Source organism: Patella vulgata, chromosome 2 (assembly GCF_932274485.2).
Source record: "Patella vulgata chromosome 2, xgPatVulg1.2, whole genome shotgun sequence".
Taxonomy (NCBI): domain Eukaryota; kingdom Metazoa; phylum Mollusca; class Gastropoda; family Patellidae; genus Patella; species Patella vulgata.
In genome coordinates, this window is record NC_065880.2 from 91,704,569 (window position 1) to 91,729,610 (window position 25,042).

At 35.8% G+C, this 25,042-nt stretch overlaps 1 protein-coding gene across 3 annotated transcripts in view; it reads left to right on the plus strand.

The window, feature by feature from the left end:
- The window catches only part of LOC126810045 (protein transport protein Sec24A), a 33,290-nt gene extending 12,141 nt beyond the window's left edge, over nucleotides 1-21,149 (plus strand). For 2 of the 3 annotated variants that reach the window (XM_050534979.2, XM_050534982.2), the window contains 16 exons: nucleotides 1,408-1,425; nucleotides 4,684-4,810; nucleotides 5,861-5,970; nucleotides 6,508-6,574; nucleotides 7,884-8,048; nucleotides 8,617-8,774; nucleotides 10,046-10,147; nucleotides 11,066-11,189; nucleotides 11,904-12,062; nucleotides 12,741-12,914; nucleotides 13,580-13,690; nucleotides 16,603-16,781; nucleotides 17,415-17,552; nucleotides 17,921-18,118; nucleotides 19,446-19,549; nucleotides 20,230-21,149. In XM_050534979.2, coding sequence (XP_050390936.1) covers nucleotides 1,408-1,425; nucleotides 4,684-4,810; nucleotides 5,861-5,970; nucleotides 6,508-6,574; nucleotides 7,884-8,048; nucleotides 8,617-8,774; nucleotides 10,046-10,147; nucleotides 11,066-11,189; nucleotides 11,904-12,062; nucleotides 12,741-12,914; nucleotides 13,580-13,690; nucleotides 16,603-16,781; nucleotides 17,415-17,552; nucleotides 17,921-18,118; nucleotides 19,446-19,549; nucleotides 20,230-20,341 — 2,046 coding nt within the window. In that variant the 3' untranslated portion in view covers nucleotides 20,342-21,149. The remainder of the gene's footprint in view (nucleotides 1-1,407; nucleotides 1,426-4,683; nucleotides 4,811-5,860; nucleotides 5,971-6,507; nucleotides 6,575-7,883; nucleotides 8,049-8,616; nucleotides 8,775-10,045; nucleotides 10,148-11,065; nucleotides 11,190-11,903; nucleotides 12,063-12,740; nucleotides 12,915-13,579; nucleotides 13,691-16,602; nucleotides 16,782-17,414; nucleotides 17,553-17,920; nucleotides 18,119-19,445; nucleotides 19,550-20,229) is intronic. The other variant, XM_050534980.2, reaches the window with a different exon arrangement.
- Nucleotides 21,150-25,042: the final 3,893 nt, after the last annotated feature.

Below are 25,042 nucleotides of genomic sequence, written 5' to 3' on the forward strand. Positions count from 1 at the left end.
TACACAGTGTTTATAGTCATTTCTGATAACTCCTTCATGAGTTGTTGCCCTTGATCAGTTTTAGTGTCAAAAATGAAATGAAATGGGGTTTAACATGGAATGCGCCATACAGTGTGCTAAGGGGGACATTTTGCCTGGGCAAACTCCAACTTCCTAGCGATCTCCACGCCTATGTATACATGGAACCTCTTTCCTCACAAGGCGGAACCACATCAGAAAATCCAGATGGACTTTCTCGGCCAATGCAGGGATCGAACATGCTACCTCCAGGATAGCGAGCCTGCATCTTACCAACTTAGACACCGCGACTCCCCTTTTAGTGTTGTGTAAATGCTCCCATTAACTACAAAACCATAAAAATGTGTTAGTCTTTATGGACACTTTGTGTCACTTAGCTGCATATGTTTTGTGTCCTGGCAACCCATCTTTATTACTGTTCCACATAACAATATCTTAATGAATTATTCTGTAAAAATGGGTCGATTTTTATGGACCTCTCGGACAACTTAGCTGCTGTAGGTTTATGTTTCGTTGCCTGGCAAGCCATCTTTATTCACAGTATTTCACAGTGTGTTTGATTTAGCCATGATATATTCCCAGACAATATTTAGCCATAATATATTCCCAGACAATATTTAGAATTCTCTAAATTTTAAACTTTTTTTAACAACACAACTATGTGATTATCGTCTAAATCTAATGAGTTTAGTATGAATTGGATCATAAATAAAAAATATTTAAATGTCAACCACTGAACAATGACAATGATTATTACAGTGAAACATCTGGCGTTGAGATAAAACTACCCATAGACTTTTATACGGCTTGCATATCATTAGTACAAGATCTAGTTACATTTAACACAGCTCGACAAGCATTTGAACTACACTATATACTAATAGATCTAACCAAAACTAACTCAGAATAGTATGAATGAGAAATTTCAAATAATCATAACTTCGATATGTTTAGAATAAGGGGGTTGGATGGCCCAATGGTTAGCACGTGCACGCTGTATCATAAGGTCTGTCATTGAGCCAAGTGGTGTGGTTTGGATTCCTCAGTTGTATGTGACAAGGCCTGTCCAGCCTCGTGGGTTTTCGCCGGGTCCTCCAGTTTCCTCCCACTGCTAAAGACCCCTAAGCTCGAGCGAATTATTGAAATAAAATTGAACCATGTGTTAGTCCCAAAATCACCTAGTTAGTGTCGAGTGGACCTTAAACCCCATTTCTCTCTCTCTCTATTGAAGGGCTCAGTTGATTAAATTTTAGTTTTAAACAAGATAGAATAATGGGAAGGATATTGAAATGGGTTATGTCCCCTCTCTCTCTCTCTCTCTCTTTCTCTGATAGATATAGATATTTTTATGGAATTATTGATGAGAATATATATAAATAATTATTGTAGGAGATTGAATCAGATAATGTGAGTAGTATATAATATATACAGGGTGTAGGATCCAATTACAAGTTTTACATACAACGTCTGTCTAACCTGATCTAACAAAACATAACAATAAACATGAAAGCGATTTGAGTAAAATTTGTCACTATGCATGCCTTGTGTGGATATTTAAAATAGGTCATATGTATCTGGGGGTGTTGGATGGCTGAATGGCTTAACGTGTGCATGTTAGATGATAAGTGGCATGGTTTTGATTCTCCGCTTGTAGTATGTGACGAGGAGTAGGGTCACCTGTCCAACCAAGATCCCTACGAGCAAGCTAATTATTGAAATAAAATTGAACTATTTGTTAGTCCCGAAACGACCTAGTTTGAACAATTAAAGAAAAGTCACTTCTCCGTAAAACTTAACTCTACTTTAGCCTTGGTCACATTAAGATATCAGAGGTCTGTGGAAATAAAATTGAACGTCCTGCTGCTCTGCTCCGAGGGAGTAACAGTTGACTAGACAACATATAGTTGTTCGGATGACACGAAAACCCGAGGTATTTGATTTTAGAGTAGGCAGTAGCACCACTGTCCAGACAAAATTTCCCTCACAGCACACTGTATTGCATATGCCCGTCTTCGTTAGCCGAGTCAGAGTGAAACAGTACAGCGTTAAACCCCATTTCATTGATCTGTTCCAACTGGGCTCATAAAGACGGAGATGGAGATGGTGGGGGTGGGGTGGGGTGGGGTCTCAAACTGATTATGTTTTGTTAGAATAGTTAGATTGAAGTTATATGTATTTTTATAAGATGTCAGATGTTTCTTGGGTCTTGTAGTAGAACTTCAATATTATAATTACTTACACTCATCCTGTCTTGTTATATTATATATTATATATTATAAATTATATATTATATATTATATATTACTTTAAGAGTTGTGCTTATACTCAGACCTGTCTTGTAGTTTAAGTCTCTCCATTTTATTTGAGTAATTGAGGAATAGGAGAATATTATAAAAGTTGAATCTCGAAAAGAAATATCAATCCAACAATGGTTCAATTACAATCTGATTAAAACACAGATCCTATTTCGTTTCCAGGGGTTGGATGGCCAATTGGTCTGTTATTGAGTCAACTTGGGTGGTTTCGATTCCCCAGTTGAACGTGACAAGGAGTAGGGTCGCCTGTCCAACCTCATGGGTTTTCTCTGTGTCATCCGATTTCCTCCCATCGCTAAAGACCACTACGCACAAGCGAATTATTGAAATAAGATTGAACCATGTGTTAGTCCCGAAGTGACCTAATTTGTGTCGAGTGGATGTTAAACTCTCTCTCTCTCTCTCTCTCTGTAATCTCTCCTGCCAATCACAACGCTGGTAATATAACAACTCTTCCAGATCCTATAGTAGTAAAGACAAGTAAAACGTAATTTTGAACTATAAACAACGAAACGAAATAGGATCTGTGTTTTAATCACATTCGAGAATTTGAAATGAGGTTTATAGTTTATTATTTTGACGTTTATACTAAATAGCTACTATTCCTTCTCTTCCTTTCCTCAGTTTCTCTCTCTTCTTTCGCTAGTAGAATAACGCTTGTCATAACTTTAAAACACCTGTTATAGCCATAAACATATTTTACTATTACTGGGTCTTGTTGTATAAACCATTCATAACGTCGATCATGCACGCATGAATAAGTTGATCACATTAACATGTAATAAATTATGTGAGTTTTCAATGTACTTCATTCAACACGACCCAGGTTTTACACAGAAATATTGATGGGAAACCATCATTGGTTTTATTATATAAACACAACGTTTCAACAAGTATCCTTTTATCGTCTTGGGAACCACGGTGGCTAAGTGGGTAAGATGCTGGCTCGCTAGCCTGGAGGTCACATGTCCATTGGCCGAGAAAGTTCATCAGGATTTTCCAGCGTGATTTCCCCCTTGTCAGTGATGCAGGACTGAGGGCCTGAGAAGGACAGCTGTCTAGTCGTTCAGATGGTCGAGAAACCAAGGTCCCATGGTACACATCGACGTGCACATAAAATATCTCCTGGCAGTTGGAATTCGATATAAGAGTAGGCCATAGTGCCACTGCCCGGGCAAAATTTCCCCTCATGACACACTGTATGGTTTGTCTACATTAGCCCAGTCGGATCAGAACAGTAGGACTTTAAACCCTAAACACAATAATGATAAGAGGACACTGGTTGAAAAGTGCTTATATAAATAAAACCAGTGATTGTTACCATTAAGATTTAAGTTTTATTTCTCAATTACTAAATGCCACTTACAGATGATTTTATACTTGTCTGCTACAGGATGATAATAAATTAAAACCCACAGTTATTTTATCTGATATCATCTTAGAATGTTACATAACACTTAAATGTATTATTCCAATTTTTTCTGGTTATGTGGTAATAAATAGAGATTTTGTTTTACAAGTAGTTTAAAATAGAGAGAAAGCAATATATCCCATTAAAAAAATTGAACGACTCATAAATCCCTTTTCATAAATTTGAAATAAAATAGTTTACAAAAAAAATGAAGTTTATTTTCTGGTTATCGGGTTGTTTATGTCTGGTTTCGGTTCTCCTGCAATAACTGTATATATATATATATATTAAAGTAGATAAAATACAAGTACTTCTTTGTTTACGGTAGATAAATACATGAATAAATTAAAATATACGTCCACTTTACTTCATTCTGACATACATTAAATCATATAAGCTAGCTGTCTGCCCTGGCTAGGTGTGTTCAGATAATAATGTATGTCAAGGGATGATGCCAAGGGATGATGTCTGAATTTGCATTTGACAGTAACTACATGTACATGTATAAGCGATAGGAGATATGTTATACTTGACATTATCTATAAGCCATTGGCGATATGTTGTCCTTGACATTATCTGTAAATCATGGAAGACATTATCTATAAATCATGGATGACATTATCTATAAATCATGGAAGACATTATCTATAAAGCATGGAAGACATTATCTATAAAGCATGGGTGACATTATCTATAAAGCAGGGATGTCTATAAATCATGGGTGACATTATCTATAAATCATGGGTGACATTATCTATAAAGCATGGGTGACATTATCTATAAAGCATGGGTGATATTATCTATAAAGCATGGGTGACATCTATAAATCATGGAAGACATTATCTATAATCCATTGAAGATGTTTTGTACTTTCTGCATCTCTCTGATTGAGAATAAACCATAGTTCTCAATTAAATGGTTTTTATTTTGTAATTTCAGCAATTACCTGTGATTCAATCGAGTGTGATAGTACGATGTCGATCGTGTCGAACTTATATTAATCCATACGTACATTTTGTGGATCAGAGACGATGGAAATGTAACTTGTGTTATAGAGTCAATGATTGTAAGTATCGGACAGGGGTGATAACTCTATCAATTTTGTATAAATCAGTGGTGATAACTCCATCAATTTTGTATCAAGGGCAATAACTCCATCATTGTTGTATCAGGCAGGGGTGATAACTTCATCAATGTTTTATCAGTCAATGGTGATAACTCTCTCTATGTAGTATCAGTCAGGGGTGATAACTGCATCAATATTGTATCAGTCAGGGGTAATAACTCCATCCATGTTGTATATCAAGGGTCATAAACCATATTCACATCCTCGAAACTCAAACCAAGTTTCCGTGTACACATTGGTGTGCAGGTCAAAGATCTCTTGGCAGTTGGAATTCGATATATGAGTAGGCAGTAGCGCCGCTTTCCGGGCAAAATTTCCCTCATACATGGAGCTCACTGCATGGCTTATGCCCGTCTTCATTCGCTCAGTCGAAGTAGAACAGCATTACGTTAAACCTCATTAGAAATTTCCGACCTGGTTTCCGCTTGTTATTTGGGCGAGTAAATAATTATATGAGGCCCTGTGTACACAATGGTGTGCAAATAAAGAAACCTGTGTCTGTTGTAATTCGATGGAGAGAAGGGTGTCTAGGCAAAATTCCCTTAATTGTACACTGGATGTTGTGTCAGTGTTCAGTAGTCCAGATGGTGCCAAAAATTTATATTTCAATTCTTGATTTGAAGGACAGATATGATATAAGGAATATCGGCTAGTAGTTTTATAACGGAACCAGATCTGTTATACGAGTAACCATTTATATCCTTAATTAATAGGGGTTGGAGGGATGGCCGAATGGTTAACGAGCGTGTTGTTTCATAAGGTGTGTACGTGTTCGGGTCCTCCTGTTCCTCCCACTGAATTAATAGAGTATTTAAAACCAGCTTTAACTGTCTGGGCAACCTTCTTCTCCATCACATATATAATCAGTCATACATCTATTAGAAAATATAAAGCCAGTTGTAAGTGGCACCGTCTGGGCTAAATTCTTCTTTCTTGAATGGAAAAAACATAGCATATAGAATACTCATATTTTATTGGTTATTTTTTCAGTACCAGAAGAATTTACTTTTGATCCCGTTACTAAAACATACGGGGATCCTCAGAGACGACCAGAAATACGCTCAGCTACCATAGAATTTATAGCTCCTTCAGAATATATGGTAAGTACATATATACACATTTAGTGGCGCCACAGTGGTTCTGCTCTGCCTGGGCTAATGAAGTTAAGCATACACCATATATATGCTACCAACACCTGTAATCTTTTGAACGAATATTAGATCAATTTTAAATTTAATGTATTAAACGTAGATTATACAGGAGCTATAAATCTGCCTATTGAAAGTCTTTATTTTGGCTTCAAATATAATATAAAATATTAGTTAGCCATTTATTAACAGGACAATCCTCTAATCAGCTCTCTAGATCATCGGATGGCAGAGATTTAAATGGATTTGAACACACACATGATTTAAAATTATAACGATAAAATGGACAACTGAGGCTAAGTATTGGTTGTCATGTACCATTTCTGCAATAATAAATGATCTCCGCTATGTCTTCAAACAGTTATAACTTTGCTCATTATATTTATTTTTGATTATCTATTTTTGAACTGTTATAACAAGAACTTCCAGCTGTCTATCTACATCTTACATAATGTATCTTTAATTGTGTATATTTATTTATTATTTTAGTTAAGACCCCCTCAACCTGCTGTATATTTATATCTATTAGACGTGTCTTTCAATGCTATAGAAACTGGTAAGTTGATTTATTGTTTGTAATGTATCTTTACAAAACCTAAAATCAAACATGATGTGTGTTGCTATATCACCGTTACACCGTAATGATGGTTGAAAATTGGAACAAAACTGCTGGACAAAATGGTCGCCCCTCGTACGCAACCATAATGCACGCAGCAAGCCATCTACGTCATATTTCCCAGAATGTGACACTGCCCTGATTACCCGCCATTTAAAACGCTCACGTGATCATTTTGGGGCGGGACTTATCGACTAGACACCGTTTTGTTTAGGCAACAGAGTAAAAATAACCCAAGCAACTGTGTTTTATGTAAACACGCCATGTCGCTGACACTCGCGTAAAAGCGATATATAATATGTGCTATGGGTAATATTGCAATAAATTCTTTACCATTGTAAACTGTCTTTAGAGTTTCTATCTGTTTATCTTTCAAAACAAGGTTAGATACTCCTAAATTTGTTTTCGCAAACAAAACCGCCTCTGTGAAATTATGTTTCATGGGCGCCGCCATATTGAATAGGACTATTTTATGATTCTGCTTTGATTAGCATGACATCTTTCATACACACAGCGGCTAAATAAACATATTTAATTTCATTCAATATGACAATAGAAGAGAAGTAAATACTTTAGCCGGAGCTAACTGTAGATAGGCAGCCTAAGTTTGGGATGGTACGCAACTAGTGTAAAAATATGGTATATCAAGGTTGTGGACCCTCTAGAGGTCACAATTTGATCTGATTTTGACAATTCGATATAGGCATGTATCGGACCATAACTGCATGGATTATGGCCCCTGATTGTATGAAAAATAACTTTTTTTAGCTTGTGTACACTCTCGAGAACACAATTTTGATCTGATTTTGATGAAACTTGAAATACATGTTTATAACCCAAAAGATCTTGGTGCCTTTCGATATTCGCGCATATGGGATCGTAACTTCCTATATTATTGCCCTTGACTTTACGAAAAATCGCGTTTTTGCTTGTGGTTCTTCTAGAGGATGATCACTGGTCTAATGCGTGTGCTTTAGATCATGAGACCTGTCATTGAGTCAGGTGGTTTGGTTTCGATTCCAAGCTAGTACATAAATAGGAATAGGACCGCCTGACCAACCTTGTGGGTTTTCTCCAGGTTCTCTGGTTTCCTCCCACTGCTAAAGACCCATACACGCAAGCGAATTATTGAAATAATATTGAACCTGGACTATATGTTAGTACCAAAATGACCTAATTGTGTTTCTTTCTCTCTGGTCAGTAAACATAGATTCTATTTTGGATGGAACTTTTTTTAATTTAATTTCAGGTTATTTAAATCTGTTCTGCCAAACATTATTAGAAGAAATAGATAAAATACCAGGTGATTCGAGAACACAGATCGGGTTTCTGGCGTATGATAGATCCCTGTATTTCTTTAACCTAGCAGAAGGTCTATCGCAACCACAGATGTTAATTGTTCCAGATTTAGATGGTAAGTTCTAGCCTCGAGGTTCCATCCCTGCATTGGTGTGGTTCCCCTATATCAGTGATGCAGGACGGGGGACAGCTGTCTAGTAGTAAAAGATCTCTTGACAGTTGGAATTCGATATAAGAGTAGGTCATAGTGCTGGTACCTAGGCCTAATATCCCTCGGCACGCTGTATGTCGTATGCCCGTCTTCATTAGCCCAGTCAGAGCAGAACAGTAGGACGTAAAACCCCATTTCATTTCATTTCATTTTCTAGTCTGGAGCATTGTCATCGCATTATATTATTAGACTGTATACAAGGGAGTTAGATCGTAAGATCTGTCATTGAGTCCTCTGGTTTCCTCCCACTGCTAAAGACCGCTATATGCAAATGAATTATTGAAATAGAATTGAACCATGTGTTAGTCCCGAAATGACTGAGTTTGTATCAAGTGGACGTTAAACCCCATTTCTCTCTCTCTCTCTCTCTCTCTCTCTCTCTCACTCTCTCACTCTCTCTCTCTCTTTTGATTTATTGTTTTAATAAACTGTGTAATATATTTTAATGAACTGTTTAATTTATTTATTTTAGATGTATTTTTACCCTTACCTGATGAACTATTGGTGAATTTACACGAGAGTAAAGATTTAGTCATAGATTTATTAAATCAGTTGCCAACGTTATTCGAAGGAAACACAGAAACAGGAAGTGCCTTGGGTGCCGCTTTACAGGCAGGCTATAAATTAACTGTAAGTTATAGATACAGATATCAAATAAATCCATTCAGACACACAGGAGTCACTGTGGAGGTATATAAGCTGACTCGCTTACCAGCAAGGCCCTGGTTAAAGTTCCTTGAACCTTTTTAGCCTGGTTTCCCCCTTGGTCATGTTTGCATTAACGAGGGCCTGGTATCTTGTCATTGGAAATATGAAAGGCAAAAGTGAAAACCCCATTTTATTTCAATCTGATTAAAACACAGATCCTATTTCGTTTCGTTTTTATAGTTCAAAATTTCGTTTTACTTGTCTTCACTACACTCTAGGATCTGGAAGAGTTGTTATCATTGAAGTGTTCTGAATGACGTGAGGGATTAGTCAATGAAACGGTCTGTTACGGCGAGTTCTTGGCCTTTTAAAGCACAGAACTGTGGGTAAACCACTAGAAACGTCAACGCTGATTGATTAATCAATGTCTGACGTCATAGGGTCAAAAGCCGCTCATTTGACCCCTGACGTGAACTCCCACTACTACTGGTCAGATCTTCATGTAGTGTAGGCCATCGAAAGTATAAAAAAAACGAAACGAAATATAGATGTGTATTTTAATCAGATTGGTTTTATTTCAAACTTTGTACATGAAACACTGCACCAGTATTCTGACTATATTATATGGTTTATTACCATGGTTTCTAGTGTTGATTGACCAGGCCTCACATAATGAAAAGGTTAACAATAATATTTCTTTTTGAAAGAGGTGTGCTAGGATAGTGTTGTAGATTGATTAATCTTGTGGTCTAAGGGGAGATAATATAGCTTGGATGTCAAAATCACAGAGTAGTCTCCCCTGAATAAAAAAAAAGTTTGAATTGATCCAAGAAAAAAAGTAGAGGTGAAAAAAAAGACTGTCCCATACAGTACATCCATCTTGATCGGGATGGCCAACCTACTCTGGCATTTTCGGCCATTCCATATGGTACATTTGACCATTCCAAGTGGCACACTGCACGTAATAATAATAATGATCGAAAAATACCAGTGTGCCCTTCTTTAATTGTCTGTGATTCCCCTACAGGGATTAATAATGTGTCTATTTGTAAGTTGTACAATAATATCAGACACATGCCCACCTCTAATCTAAATTAAAGTTGATTATTATTGGTAATATGTTTTATTTAATTTATTTGGTAAGACAGGGAGTTTGTAACCCTATATTTTAATACAGGGGGTCGTATAGCTATATTTCTATATATTGTAGAGTCCGACAGGGGGTTGTAAAACTATATTTTTATATATTGTAGAGTCCCACAGGGGGTCGTATAACCGTGATGCAGACCGTTTTACCTACCGTTGGTCAAGGAGCTTTACAATTACGTGAAGCAACCCCTCAAACATCAGCTAAGGTAAGTTTAAATATTTAATGGAGAATAAACAGAATATTTTTAGATTATTCTTCGTAGCATTTTAATAATTGGTTACATTTAATAATGGTTCTTCTTAAATTCAATAATTGTTGAAATCTCTCCGAACATCATTTGAGGGATCCAACAAAAAACCAATATTATGAAAGTTGATGCTCTAAAACAAATATCACTGCAAAAGTGTTTCAAAAGATATGAAAAATTTCTGTGTTTGGCATCTTCTGCAGACAATAAATGACACTTTTAATGGATCTTGTTTTAATGTGATTGAATCTAAGGTAAAAGATTATCTATGATTGACATTTTGCATTAATTAAATAATTTGATAATGTTCCCCCCAAATTTTGATTGACAAATGAAAATTTTTTTATGAGCGTGTTTGTGGATTTTGGCACGAAAATTGAAAACTTAAAAAGCATGTCGACAAGATGGTAGCATTGATGATCATGGATTAGTGCTAAATGATAAGGCCAGCTCAATTTTTCGTCATAGGTCACGAGATGTAAACAGGGCTAGCGCTAATCCCAACCCTAACCCTAACTGGACCTACACCTAATGCTTACCCTAACCCTAACCTACAATCTCGCCAACAATCACATGCCCTAACCTTATTTAAATCTCAGTGACCTTGATAAAAATTAAGTTGGCCTTAACAAATAGATTTAGCCATATTAACATATCTTTACAGTAATGTTTGTTCATTCATTCTTTTCAATGAAATGGTTATTTTTTTTCGGTTATTTTTTTGTAAGAGATATTTTATGCACTATTAATGAATTGGAGATACGCTAACAGGCAAAATAGATCTAATGCCAACAAGGGAGGGAGAGAGATAAAAGTTGAGCTGGCCTTAACAAATAGATTTAGTCGATGATCATGTTTGTTTTGTATTTTTTCCAGAACATCCCACATCTTGGTCCAGCAACAGATTTTTATAAGAAGTTAGCTTTAGATTGTTCCGCTCAACAAGTGGCTGTTGATTTATTTATGTTAAACGGACAATATGCTGACATGGCATCTATATGTAAGTAATAAAATAAGAAGACTCTAGGTTTCCATGGAAACATTGTTAAATTCACATATTTCTTAATTAGATAGCTTTATAAAGATGTGTATTAGATGTAGCTCCAGACAGATGGACGGTAGCCTATTTCAATATCCCTCTTTCATTCAGGGTTATGTCGGTCCAGATCCTATTTCGTTTCGTTTTTTTATAGTTCAAAATTTCGTTTTACTTGTCTTCACAACACTAGGATCTGGAAGTTGTTATATAACCCACGTTCTAGTAGATGTGAGGGATTAACCTATGAAAAGTTCAGTTACAGCGAGCTTTTGGCGTGAGCTGCACGGAACTGTCGGTAATCCACTAGAAACATCAATGCTTAATCAAATGTCTGACGTCATAGGGTCAAAAGCCTCTTGTATGACCTCTGATGCGACCCCCCAAAACAACTGGTCAGATCTTTATGTAGTGTAGGCCATCGAAAGTATAAAAAAACGAAACGAAATATAGATCTGTATTTTAATCAGATTGGTTTTGATCTTGACATCATCAAATTATTGTAATCAAAAGTAAATTCAAAAATGTGCAAGTTTTAATGATTGTCATCTGTTTATTTTCAAATTTTAGCGATTGACATGGCCTCACTGTTAGCTTGTTTTTCATGTGCTTATATTTTTATACTTTAAAAATAATGAATTTGTTTATTAACATTTTTTTTTTTTTATCACTTTTTAGCTTGTATATCAAAATATTCGGCGGGTTGTATTTATTATTACCCATCATTCCACACAATAAAAAATACAGCGTTATCAGATAAATATGAAGCTGATTTACGTCGATATTTAACGAGAAAGATTGGATTTGAATCAGTAATGAGAATAAGATGTACAAGAGGTAAGTTAATCAGGTTTTTGTCTGGGTAATCTCACGAGAAGCTACGGTGGCTCAGTGATGGGGGGAGCCACGGTGGCTCAGTGATGGAGGGAGCCACGGTGGCTCAGTGAGTAAGGAACTAGCTCACAAACTACGAGGTTCTGGACCAAGAGGTTCTGGACCATGGTTGTAAAGACTGTCAATCTTCATTAGCCCAATTGTTGCATTCGGAGACACGATTGCTAAGTGGGTGAGACCCTGCTCGCTAGCCTGGAGGTCGCGTGTTCGATCCCTGCACTGGCAGAGAAAGTTCATCAGGATTGTCCGACGTGGTTTCCTCTTGCCAGTGGTGCAAGACGAAGTGCCTGACAAGAACAGCTGTCTAGTTGTTTGGATGGGACGAAAAACCGAGGTCCTGTGCACACATTGGCGTGCATGTAAAAAAGATCCCTTGGCAGTTGGAAATTGATATAAGAGTAGGCCATAGTGCCACTGCCCGGGCAAAATTTCCCTCATAGCACACTTGATGACGTATGCCCGTCTTCATCAGCCCTACTGTCGGAGTAGAACAGTAGGACGTTAAACACCATTTCATTTGCATTCAAATTTGTAGAGCAGTTTAGAAACTATAACAAATAAGTTAAAGTTATATTGTTTAAGGTTGTATTTCTGATGTTATTATAAGTTTATTAATTACAGGATTAAGTATTCATACCTTCCATGGTAATTTCTTCGTGCGATCAACTGATTTATTATCGTTACCTAATATAAATCCTGATGCTGGGTTTGGTATGCAGATGTCTATAGAAGATACACTAACGGAATGTTCAAACGTCTGTTTTCAAGCTGCTTTACTCTATACATCCAGTAAAGGTTCGTAGTCTTCTTCTTCTTCTTGTTTTTAAGGGATTCGATATCGAGCTCCAGAATCTGAATCAAGGAGAGATTTTTTGTATCAAGCACCATTCAGCTGAAAATTTATTTCCATAATATGATTAACGGATAAAAAGCCTAAAGTAATAATGCAACTATCACTGTAACTCAGGTATCATTAAATCTTGTGTATCTAGCACTAATTTCTTTCACATTCGTTTAATATTAAATCTTTTCAAATTTTTAAACAAAGAATAGATATTGAATGAATGTGAAAGAAATTAGTGCTGGATACACAAGATTAAATGATAACCAGGGTTACAGTGTATGCTATTTAGAATGAAGTCCTGGCTATATAGACTCTTTAAGTATCACTGCCTTATGAATGAAAGGACTCGCTCTCTTTACTAATAATATAACTCTCCTTATTTATCAAATCCTTCACCTTGTCCATAATAATGACCATATGTTATCTGTCACAAGTAGACTTTTGGCAGCACCTTGACAATATGTCGAGTTGACAGCACGTTAAAGATCCCCTTGATAATATATTATTGAGTTGACAGCCATCTGAGAAGTTTTTTCTTCATTAACTTAGTAGGTGCAGACATTAATCCCCATTTTATATCTATATTGAACAAGATATACCTGTTATTATGTTGTAGGTGAAAGAAGAATTCGTGTCCATACTTTATGTTTACCTGTGACCAATCAGATATCAGATGTTTACGGCAGTGCTGATCAACAAGCTATAATAGGGCTTCTCTCAAAAATGGGTAAAAATAATTTATATTATACCAAATATGACCAAGTATGACCGTACCCAGAGGTCGCAGTCACGCAAAAATCCGCGGATTTCACACATTTTTTTCAAAATAAATGCAAATATTGACGGACGCTGCGTAATTTACACGCAGAAAATTTCCCCGACGTGAGAATAATTAGATTATTCTATGTCGTAGTTTGTACAATTTATGTGCTTCATCCGGCATTTACACACCTCTACTGTACGTAGTCTCCGTAGTTTTTTATATTTCCTCTTATTTCATTCATAAGTTCATGGCAGTAAGCCTATACGTAGCTATCCTATTGGAAGCAATTACATTCAGCCAATCAAATGTTGGCTTTCATAGCGATAGTTTTCTCTTTACGTCCTGTTGAAGTGAAAGATTGAAATGACTGTGTCGTCAATCGTAGACATGCCGTTAACCCAGGGCTCAAACTAGGGACAAATTTTAGGGAGAAGTGACTTCTCCCTACAGACAGAATAGGGAGAAGTGAGGGAGACTTGAAGGAGAGGTCATATTTCATGCATTGCTGCAACCAATCTTACCAAGTCTTTACACAGTCAATATGCTAAATAAATAAACATACATCGTTTAGCTGCACACATATATTTATTTCAGTATGTCATCATACTCTTACTGGTATCAAAGTTACTGTTATAATAAATTACATAATACTAGTACTAAGCCAGACTTGACTTTAGCAATACAAATAAGATTTGTGATACCCCTCTATCAAATACATCAATATTTATACCCTTTCGTGCCTAAATACATTTAATTACTAGTCCTGGGTCTATTGTGTGATTGTTTTAGCACCTTTCACAATAGGATAGTCATATTGTTACGTAGTACGACAATGTATATGATGAAATTTAATTATTGTTTTGACACACCACTCACTTACCTTCTTTGTTTTACGTTTATGTGTTTAGATTAGTGGAACTAATAATATCGACGTAGATTTAATTATCAACCCGACATTATACCTATCAACACATTCTAAATACATGTTGTAATCTTTCTGATAACAATTGTTTTAATATCTCCATCCGTCTACAGAAATGTTCGCCAACGCTATTTTCACTCGTCACACGTGTTGTTCTTTATTGACTGTACCATGTTGACACAACAATGTACACCTTTCGTCACCTTTCAGTCACAAGTTTTATGTTTATTATTCTTTTTATTATTAAATTATTTCAAAGAAGGACTAATTTAGTACTTTGTCTATTCTTATAAGACAGAAATACATGAAAAATATCGTATCCCCCGCCATATTGGCCATCGCAGCTTTTGATTATCTGTTATTTCTAGACGAAGCCAGAGGTTGTAACGGAGATTTATGATTCGATTCCTTCGCTTTATTTTAAAGAATTTTATTTCCTGTTGACATCAAATACCATGGTTATTATTGAAACTATTAAACATTGTCACAGCCAACACAGAGAAAGTCGAAAAACAAAATATTAATACATGTTTTGCTTTTCACAACTTGTTTAATTTTCAGTTTTCCTTTGAAGCTCACACTGCGAACACGTGTTGTGTTGTTTTGAAAATGCTTTGTTTACCGTTGATATCGATGCCTGTTACCTACTTCGCCCTTGCACAAATGTACGGCGAAGTGAGGGCAACTTCAACTTCGCCCTATTGCCTTTTAGGGCGAAGTCATCAATGGGTTAGGCGACTATTTCGCCCACGTCGCCCGCTAATTTGAGCCCTGCGTTAACCTCCAGTCATCATTAGACTAAATACAGTAGGCATATCAATAAAATAAGGACGTTTAAAATAGGGTTGTTCACAAAACGACTTTACATGCTTCTATATTGAGTATTTTGAGAGGCTCTTCACGCAGATGTAGAGGGCAAAAACGCAAAATTTTGGAATGTCTGCATATTTTTACGCAACTCGAAATTGATCCACTGCGACCTCTGACCGTACCATATTATTACATGTATTATTTTTCAATTTATATATAGCACTTCATTACACATGAGTGTTTCTTAGCACATTCACAACAAAACAGTTCAAAAACATTTTTGAAAGGAATATGTTTTTAAGTTACTCTTAAAGCTCAGGACCCTGTTTCTCGAAATCTTAACCAAAGATAAAATCCAATTTTAGTAGATACTTCAATTTTGATTGGCTAAGCACTATAATCAATCTAATATTATTCAATCAAATTACTAAAGTTTGGATTTTATCTTAGGTAAAATTTCGTGAAACAGGAACCAGATCTATATTTCATTTTTTTTTTTTTTTTTTCGTTTTTAATTTTTTTCGATGGCTTCTACTACATGAAGTTCTGACCCGTTGTAGTAGAAGGTTGCGTCAGAGGTCATATGAGCGACTTTTGACCCTATGATGTCAGACATTCGATTAATCAATCAGTGTTGATGTTTCTAGTGGGTTACCTACAGTTGCGTGCACCTCACTCCAAAAACTCGCTGTAATAGACTGGTTTATTGGCCTTATGGTTCATAACCTTGTGGGTTTGCTTTGTGTCCTTCGGTTATTGATTAAATTGAACCATATGTTAGTCCCGAAATGACCTCTCTATCTCAATATGGAAGCTATTCAGTGTAACCACTGAAACAATGTATAAATTATAATGTTTAATATTTTTTGCTCGAAACCATTACATAACTTAAAATACAGACACTATTCCCCACGTACTTTTCAATGAAATATGTCACGTGAGTCCAATATTTCATCTAGTATAGATAATGTACGATTGGCAAGTTGCCCGTACATTATTGGAAATAATGGTATGCCAACATCAAACATCAAAGGATGACGTCACATCTGTATTTTAAATATGGTTTTAATGCTATAATAAATTCTTAAAATCTCAGAGTTTTCAGCTAAATGCCACTAAAAGATTAATATTTTATTATTTACAGCTGTTGACAGAACGTTGACATCTTCTATGGGTGATGCTAGAGATGCCTTGATGAACGCAGCTGTTGATAGTCTAGGAGCATATATGAGCCAAATACCCGCATCACAGAAGATTGGATCGTTAATATTACCATTTACATTGAGAGTTATCCCCCTCTTTATTTTATCGCTGTTAAAAAGTGTAAGTTGTTCAACTCAAGCAATTTATTCTTTAATTGAAAATTTTAAAAACTCCAAATTTAGAAGATTTTGAGAAAATGTTGTCTTAAGATTGATTTTTCCTCCCAAGAAAGAGTAGGACAATTTTACAATTTGATTAGAATACAGATCTATATATCGTTCCATTTTTATACGCCCACATTGAAATGTGGTCGTATATTGTCGTCGCCTCTGTCCGGACGGCGTCCACAATTACTTGTGGATGCTCTAGAGGTTAAAGTTAATATCCGATTGACTTTAATTTTATACACAGTGTTTAAGGTCATGAGACAAAGAATCCTATTGATTTTCAGCGATATCTGATAATTGCTGGATTATATAGTTGATCACATGATTTGAGTTTAGGGGACTGGGTATTGTTGATCACATGATTAGAGTTTGGGGGACTGGGTATTATCGTTGATCACATGATTTGAGTTTGGGGGACTGGGTATTATTGTTGATCACATGATTTGAGTTTGGGGGACTGGGTATTATAGTTGATCACATGATTTGAGTTTGGGGGACTGGGTATTATAGTTGATCACATGATTTGAGTTTTGGGGACTGGGTATTATTGTTGATCACATGATTTATATCTATTCTCTAATTACAGATGGCGTTTAAAGGAACAGCCAGTACGAAGACAGATGACCGTGTATTTGCGTTACAACAGTTTAAAGTGCTACCCATCTCCTACCTCCTGCAGTCTGTATACCCACATTTATACCCAGTACATGCCCTTGATGAGAAGGTACGTTTATATACCCACATTTATACCCAGTACATGCCCTTGATGAGAAGGTACGTTTATATAAAACATTTATTGAAATTCAAGTATTACTGACCTGGTGTCGGGTTGGATGGGCGAATCATAAGTTCTGTCATGGAGTCAGCTGGCGTGGTTTCGATTGTACTTGACAAGGAGTAGGGTCACCTGTTCAACCTTGTGGGTTTTCTCTGTGTCCTCCAATTTCCTCCCACTGTTAAAGACCCCTACGCGCAAGCAAATTATCGAAATAAAGTTGAACCATGCGTTAGTCCCGAAATCACCTAGTTTGTGTCAGTGGACATTAATCTCTCTCTCTCTTACTCTAATGGTTGTTATATGTTTTATTTCAGTCACCAGTAACAAAAGGTGGTATATCAGTTCATATTCCACCTTTAATCCAGTTGTCATCTGCTAATATAGATCGTCATGGTGTATATTTAATGGATACAGGTGATTGTGTATATATGATCGTAGGAGGATCTGTGTCGGATCAATTCTGTCAGAATGTTCTAGATAAGCCTAACTTTATGTCTATACCTGAAACCATGGTAAGTAAACCATTTGGACACCCAACCCCGCTACCCACTTTAATGGCATTAGCCAACTTTGTGATGTTAAAAAGTCACCATCTTTTAAAAACCTGCAGGGCGGACTGCTCCACACATAATTACACAAAACAAATATATGTACAAGACACAATACGCAGAAATCACAAACGAACGTACATATCAAATTAACCCTTAACCAGTCATTGTAGACTATAGTCACCACAACGTTATACAGCTAAGTGGTCACGGTCGACCAAAGTCGACCACGGCAAGAACCTTTTTTATAAGCCCCATTTGAGTATTTAGTTTCGTATTTAATTGATATGGCCACGTAATTTAACGGTGTCGGGAACGTTAATGACGCTCGAAGTGGTTGAAATACTTATGAATTATTCCGAATCGGATTATATCGATGACACCGATTCTGAAGCCGATATTTCTGATGAAAAGGATTTAGAATGATTTGCAAATTATAGATCAACTTATCCCCAGCAACTTTTTTATTGGTGTTAAGAGTCTATCACTTATAATTATTCGGCAGTAGTCGATTGAAATAGGCATACAAAATATTTCACGTCAGCCTTTATTTAGCCTGACCACTTGACGTCATAACGTCAAAATGACGTTGACCGGTTAAGGATTAAGTGAATGGATCCGGGGCTTGCCGTAAGCGTCCACTGCGCTGTACAGTCCCAGACCTGTGGTGATAGAGACTTCACTCAAATTTGAAAACAAAAAAAAGGAATACAACCCAGTGAAAAACATTGTGTAATACTAGTACGAGTCATGATCTGCTATTTGCTTCCTGATTACTAGTTATTTGGGAATAAGTTGATCTATTACTCCTCAATGGGAAGCCATGGTGGCTAAGTGGGTAAGAGGCTGGCTCGCTAGCCTGGTGGTCGCATGTTTCGATCCCTGCATTGGCCAAGAAAGTTCATCAGGATTATCCAACATAGTTTCCCCTTGTCAGTAGTGCAGGATCGAGGAGGGCCTGACAAGGACAGCTGTCTAGTCATTCAGATGGGACGATAAAAGATCCCTTGGCAGTTGGAATTCGATATAAGAGTAGGTCATAGTGCCACTGCCCAGGCAAAATTTCCCACATAGCACGCTGTATGGTGTAGGCCCGTCTTCATTAGGCCAGTCGGAGCAAAACAGTAGGACGTTAAACCCCATTTCATTTCATTTCATACTCCTCAGTTAAATAGATGAAGCTCCTCTACAAAAAAAGATTTTAATAATAAATTAGTTTCATGACATTAAACAATGTTTTTTGTGATAGCCAGTTTTGTATTTAACTGTTATGTATCTATCTTTATTTCAGACCGATCTGCCGGAAATGGAAAATCCAACGTCAGAAAATTTACGTAATTTTGTTAATTATTTGTTAGATAATCGGCCAAATGGTACAACTTTCTTAGTCATGAGGTAAGTACAATAACATACAACTTTCTTGGTCATGTTGTAAGTACAATAACATACAAAGGTTTATTTTTTTAAATCATAAAGTTCGCACACTCCTTGAAGGGGGTTGGATGGCCGAATGGTTAGCATGTGCACGCTGTATCATAAGGCCTGTCATTGAGTCAACTGGTGTGGTTTCGAATCCCTGGTTGTACGTGACAAGGAGTAGGGTCGCCTGTTCAACCTCGTGGGTTTCTCCGGTTCTCTGGTTTCCTCCCACTGCTAAAGACCCCTAAGCGCAAGCGAATTATTGAAATAAAATTAACCCATTTACGAATTATTATATTTGGTGATTTTACATGATTTTTACGAATTTTTAAACAAAGATTTTATATTAGATGAATGTGAAAGAAATTAGTGCTAAATACACAAAATTAAATGATACCTGGGTTACAGTGGGAATGTTTTCAATGTTTGATTATTTCAGAGACAACAGTTAGTCTTGTCATTTATTGATAGGTTTATTAATTGATTTATTGATAGATTAATTGATTGATAGATTTATTTTACAGACAACAGTAAATCTTGTTATTTATTGATAGGTTGATTGATTGATTGATTGATCGATAGATTTATTTATTGATTGATTTATTGATGGATTGATTGATGATTGATATATTGATAGATTTATTGATTTATTTCAGAGATGACAGTAAATGTCGTCATGTATTTTACCAACATATGATAGAAGATAGAACCGAGTCTAGTATGAGTTATTATGAGTTTTTACAATATCTTCAACAACAGATAAAATAACATGCTGTATATAAACAACGATAGATCATCATGTATTATACACACTAATTCTCATCTCTTTAATCAGATACAGTCAAAAAACAACAAATTCAGATCCAGGATTTCATTGGTTGAAATCTAAAATCTCTGCTAGGATTTTAATTCTTGACCAATCAAATGACAGGATTTGTATATTATTTAAGTAATATTTATGAGAATTAGACCCCTGTCATCCGATTATTGTATGTATGAAATTTTAATATATATGGCAATATTGTTTATAGCCACCTCCTTGAACCGTTTTCTGTTTTAATAACTTTGTTAGGATACCGCTTCCTTATACGCAATTTATTATTTATATGGTAGACTGACACCAATCTGATTAAAACACAGATCCTATTTCGTTTCGTTTTTTATAGTTCAAAATTTCGTTTTACTTGTCTTTACTACACTATGATCTGAAAGAGTTGTTATATAACCCGCATTTTGGATGATGTGAGGGATTAGCCAATGAAATGATCTGTTATGGCGAGTTTTTGGCGTGAGGTGCACGGAACTGTGGGTAACCCATTAGAAACATCATCGCTGATTGGTTAATCAAATGTCTGATGTCATAGAGTCAAAAGCCGCTCGTATGACCACTGATGCGACCTTCCACTACAACTGGTCAGATCTTCATGTAGTAGACGCCATCGAAAGTATAAAAAAAAACCGAAGTGAAATATAGATCTGTATTGGAATCAGATTGACTGTACTCTTGTTTTAAATAACTGAAATAAATACCACATGTTGTTTTATGAATGGAGTGTGTTTATGTTTTGTGAGTGTGTTTAGAGGAGAGAATGGAATTTACAAATATAGATATTCATAATAGGTTGTTAATTAAACTAGCAAAATATATCGATAAATTTATTGTAGATTATATTCATTAAAGGTACATTATGTAAGATCTCGCTTTGATAGTTAAAAAATAGATAATAAAAATAGAATATGCTGAAATTTCAGTCAAATTACTTAACTCCGAAGATTTAGATAAAGAGCTGACAGTTCTCACTATCATAGTTGAAAAATACATAATAAAAACAGAGTATGCAGAAAATATCAGTCATATTGCTTCACTCTGAACCGAGATATTACTACCGTTGGTACAAAATGTATTGAAATCCACGAAATATCATAGGCTAGCGATGGCATCGAGAGTTGATTATGGTCTTGATAAGTTATTAATGTCTAATTTAGATAACATTTCAGGCCTAAAGAAAGACTTGCAATAGGCAGATTTAGCTCTTGCATAATGCATATTTAAATAAAATGTAGATTATGATTTATTTTAGGTCAGTCTTTGCTCAATTATTGTCAGGTATTATTTGTTTATATTATTTAGACAATATATAAAAATACAATAATCATATTCATATCGTGACAATCTTAGGAGTCGTCTAATGTTTCGGGTGTCACTGGGTGGTGTGGTTTTAATCACAAGAGTAGGGTCCCTTGTCTAACTTCATCGTCTTTCAGTAATTACATATAGACCCTGCATGCTGTGTTGAATAAAATGAAATATGACCAAATTTGTCAAATAAACACTCAAAAAAACTAAAATATTATCAATAAACTATGTTTCATATTGACTTGAAAAGTCGACTTTCATCAATGATCTCTACAAACAAACTGCCATTTTACAAACAAAAAAAACTCATCACGTGATATTCTACTGGTTAACAATGGCTTTGATTTTCACAACATGCTTGTTATATTTCTGGCTTGCTAGTTGTTGCACGTAATTTGACAATGTAAAGTTTTAATGTATACCGACGTTTAAACAGTTTTATCTTGTTAATATCATATGTAGAAGATAGAGGGGTTGGGTCACCTGGTTGTATGTGACAAGGAGTAGGGTCGCCTGTCCAACCGCTTCGGTTTTCTCCGGGCCCTTTGGTTTCCTCCCACTGCTAAAGACCCCAACGCGAATTATATGTTAGTCCCAAAATGACCTGGTTTGTGTCAAGTGGATGTTAACCTCTGTCTCTTTTTGTAGAAGATGGTGAATGTTCATTTGGTCATTCTTGGTATATACTGAACGAAAGTGAAATCATTTCAGCGCCGATTCAATTTTCACAATATTGTACTTTGCAACGGATTCCTCCATCCATCATGCTGATCTTTAATTCTCATCTGCTTAAATTTTTTTCCTGGCTTTGTCCAACTTAGTTCTTGGTATCCCCTTTGGTATTGTTCCGTTCTACTCTACTAACCCCCGGGTCTATCCATTGGTGTTTTCACAAATTCAAATTATCTGCCCTCGATTACATATCAGTCTTCGAATCATTGTTTTCACTCACCACAATAACCTTAGTAACAATAAAATGTGAGTTACTTCCCTACGCCCTCTCGATTGGTCGATAAAAATGAAATGAAATGAAATGGGGTTTAACGTCCTACTGTTCTGCTTCTATACTGGGCTAATGAAGACGGGCATATGCCATACAGTGTGCTATGAGGGAAATTTTGCCCGGGCAACGGCACTATCGCCTACTCTTATATCGAATTCCAACTGCCAAGGGATCTTTTACGGCAGTTGGAATTCGATATAAGAGTCGGCGATAGTGCCGCTGAAGTATCAAGGGTGGATAATTTGTCTGTGTCTCCCCAGTGGGTGGACCCAGATGTTAGTGGAGTAGAACTGAACGATACCACAAGTGATACCGAGAACGTGTCCAACCTAGTTCTGTGTGTTGTACTATATATCGTGTTTATATAATGTAGGGTATCGATAAATTGATGATTGCATCTCATCCAAAGATTTCAATTTGCGTGTGCCAAATTATTAACAGCAGAGGTATAATACAAGAATAAAATTTAGCAAACTTTCCATAAATTTATGTCTGCCATTTTCATTGTTGCCTTAATATTCGTTGTTTACGTATCTTGTGTGTATCTTCAAATTGAGGTTTATGTTGTGGTATATACATGTAACCACGGTAACATTTAAAGGGACATTATGGGAGATTAGATAAAGAGTTGACAGTTTTTGCTATAATAGTTAAGAAATTGATAATGTAAATAGAATATGCTGAAAATTTCAGTCAAATTGCTCCACTCTGAACCGAGATATTAGCTTTTGAATTTTAGGCTAGCGTTGATCATCATTATTGAAGTCGGTACGATAAAAAAACAAAGTCTCGCTTATCCATTAAGAAATTAATGCTTAATACACAAGATTAAATGATACTCAGGTTACAGTGTAAGTTACGCATATTTTTCTTATAGTAGGCTCGTTGTTGGGTGAAACAAACAGAGTTGAGGTTAGGTGTTCTGGTAAGGGTAATGTTTTCATAAGACCCATCTACTCCTAGTAATAATTTGAACTTGGATTTTAGAAGCCAAATCTTGTGTAGATAGTTCACAAAGGTATTTTTAATTAATGTACTGCTTATTAAAGATACATTATGGAAGATTAGATAAAGTGTTGACAGTTCTCACTATAATAGTTAAAAAACTAGATAGTGTCAAGGAATATGCTGATAATTTCAGTCAAATTGCTCCACTTTGAATCAAGATATCAGGGTTTGAATTTTAGGCCTAGCCTCGATTATCATTACTAAAGTTGGTATGATCAGAAACATAGTCTCGATAATCCTTTTTTGGATTAAATCATCAATGAGCATTGAGCAGCAAACAGATTCAAATCCAGAGAAAATCCGACACATAAGATTACTATGGTCTGGATAAGTTAATTAATGTCTAATTAATAGTTTATATAACATTTCAGACCTAAAGAAAGACCTGCAATAGGCAGATTTAGCTTTTGCATAATGTATGTTTAAGTCTTTTCCCAGCTTATATTTTGTCATTTAGTAATTTAATTTGAAATACATGGGGCACAATTCGTCGCTTTTCTGGCGAACCGACGAATATAAAAAAATTAAGTATTCAGATTCGCCTGTTCGGCAGAAAAGCGACGAATTCCATGGAATACAATTACTGCTTATTACCGTGCGACGATGTTTCAACAATACTTCTTTATCCTGGTTATAACGGTTTTATTTTTCTTGCCATGACTAAGATCTGAATGGCTTTCACATATTCTTGATTTACAAAGAAATGGAATGTTATAGGGTTAACTGTTTAATAAACTGTGAATATTATATCTGTACATAGCTTCATTTATTATCTCCCCTTAATAACCATATATAGACGTAGGTGGCACACAATAAACAACACAGTTGTTTTCGGCTAAATCTATTCGGTAAGGCCAGCTCAATTTTTGTCAAGGTCGCTGAGTTGTAAATAAGGTTAGGGCATGTAATTGTTGACGAGATTGTAGTTTAGGGTAAGCATTGGGGCTAGGTCCAGTAGGTTAGGGTAAGCATTGGGGATAGGTCCAGGGTTAGAGTTGGGATTGGCGCTAGTCCTGTTTACATATCGTGACCCTGGACGAAAAATTGAGCTGGTCTTATCATTTAGCAATAACCATTATTTCCTTGAAATTATCCAAGTTATTTGTTTATTTTATATATACCTTGAACTTTGTTTATTATTAGTCTGATTCAATTTACATATCGTTAAGCTAAACTTTCATTAATATGGCCCATAGAATTAATTACATTGTAAATTAGACTTTTTAATTATTTATAACAATAATTTTTGAATATTGTGTATAAAACAAGATAAAATGAATTTTTAATAAGTGTATTATAAAACACCAGAGATAAAACTGTC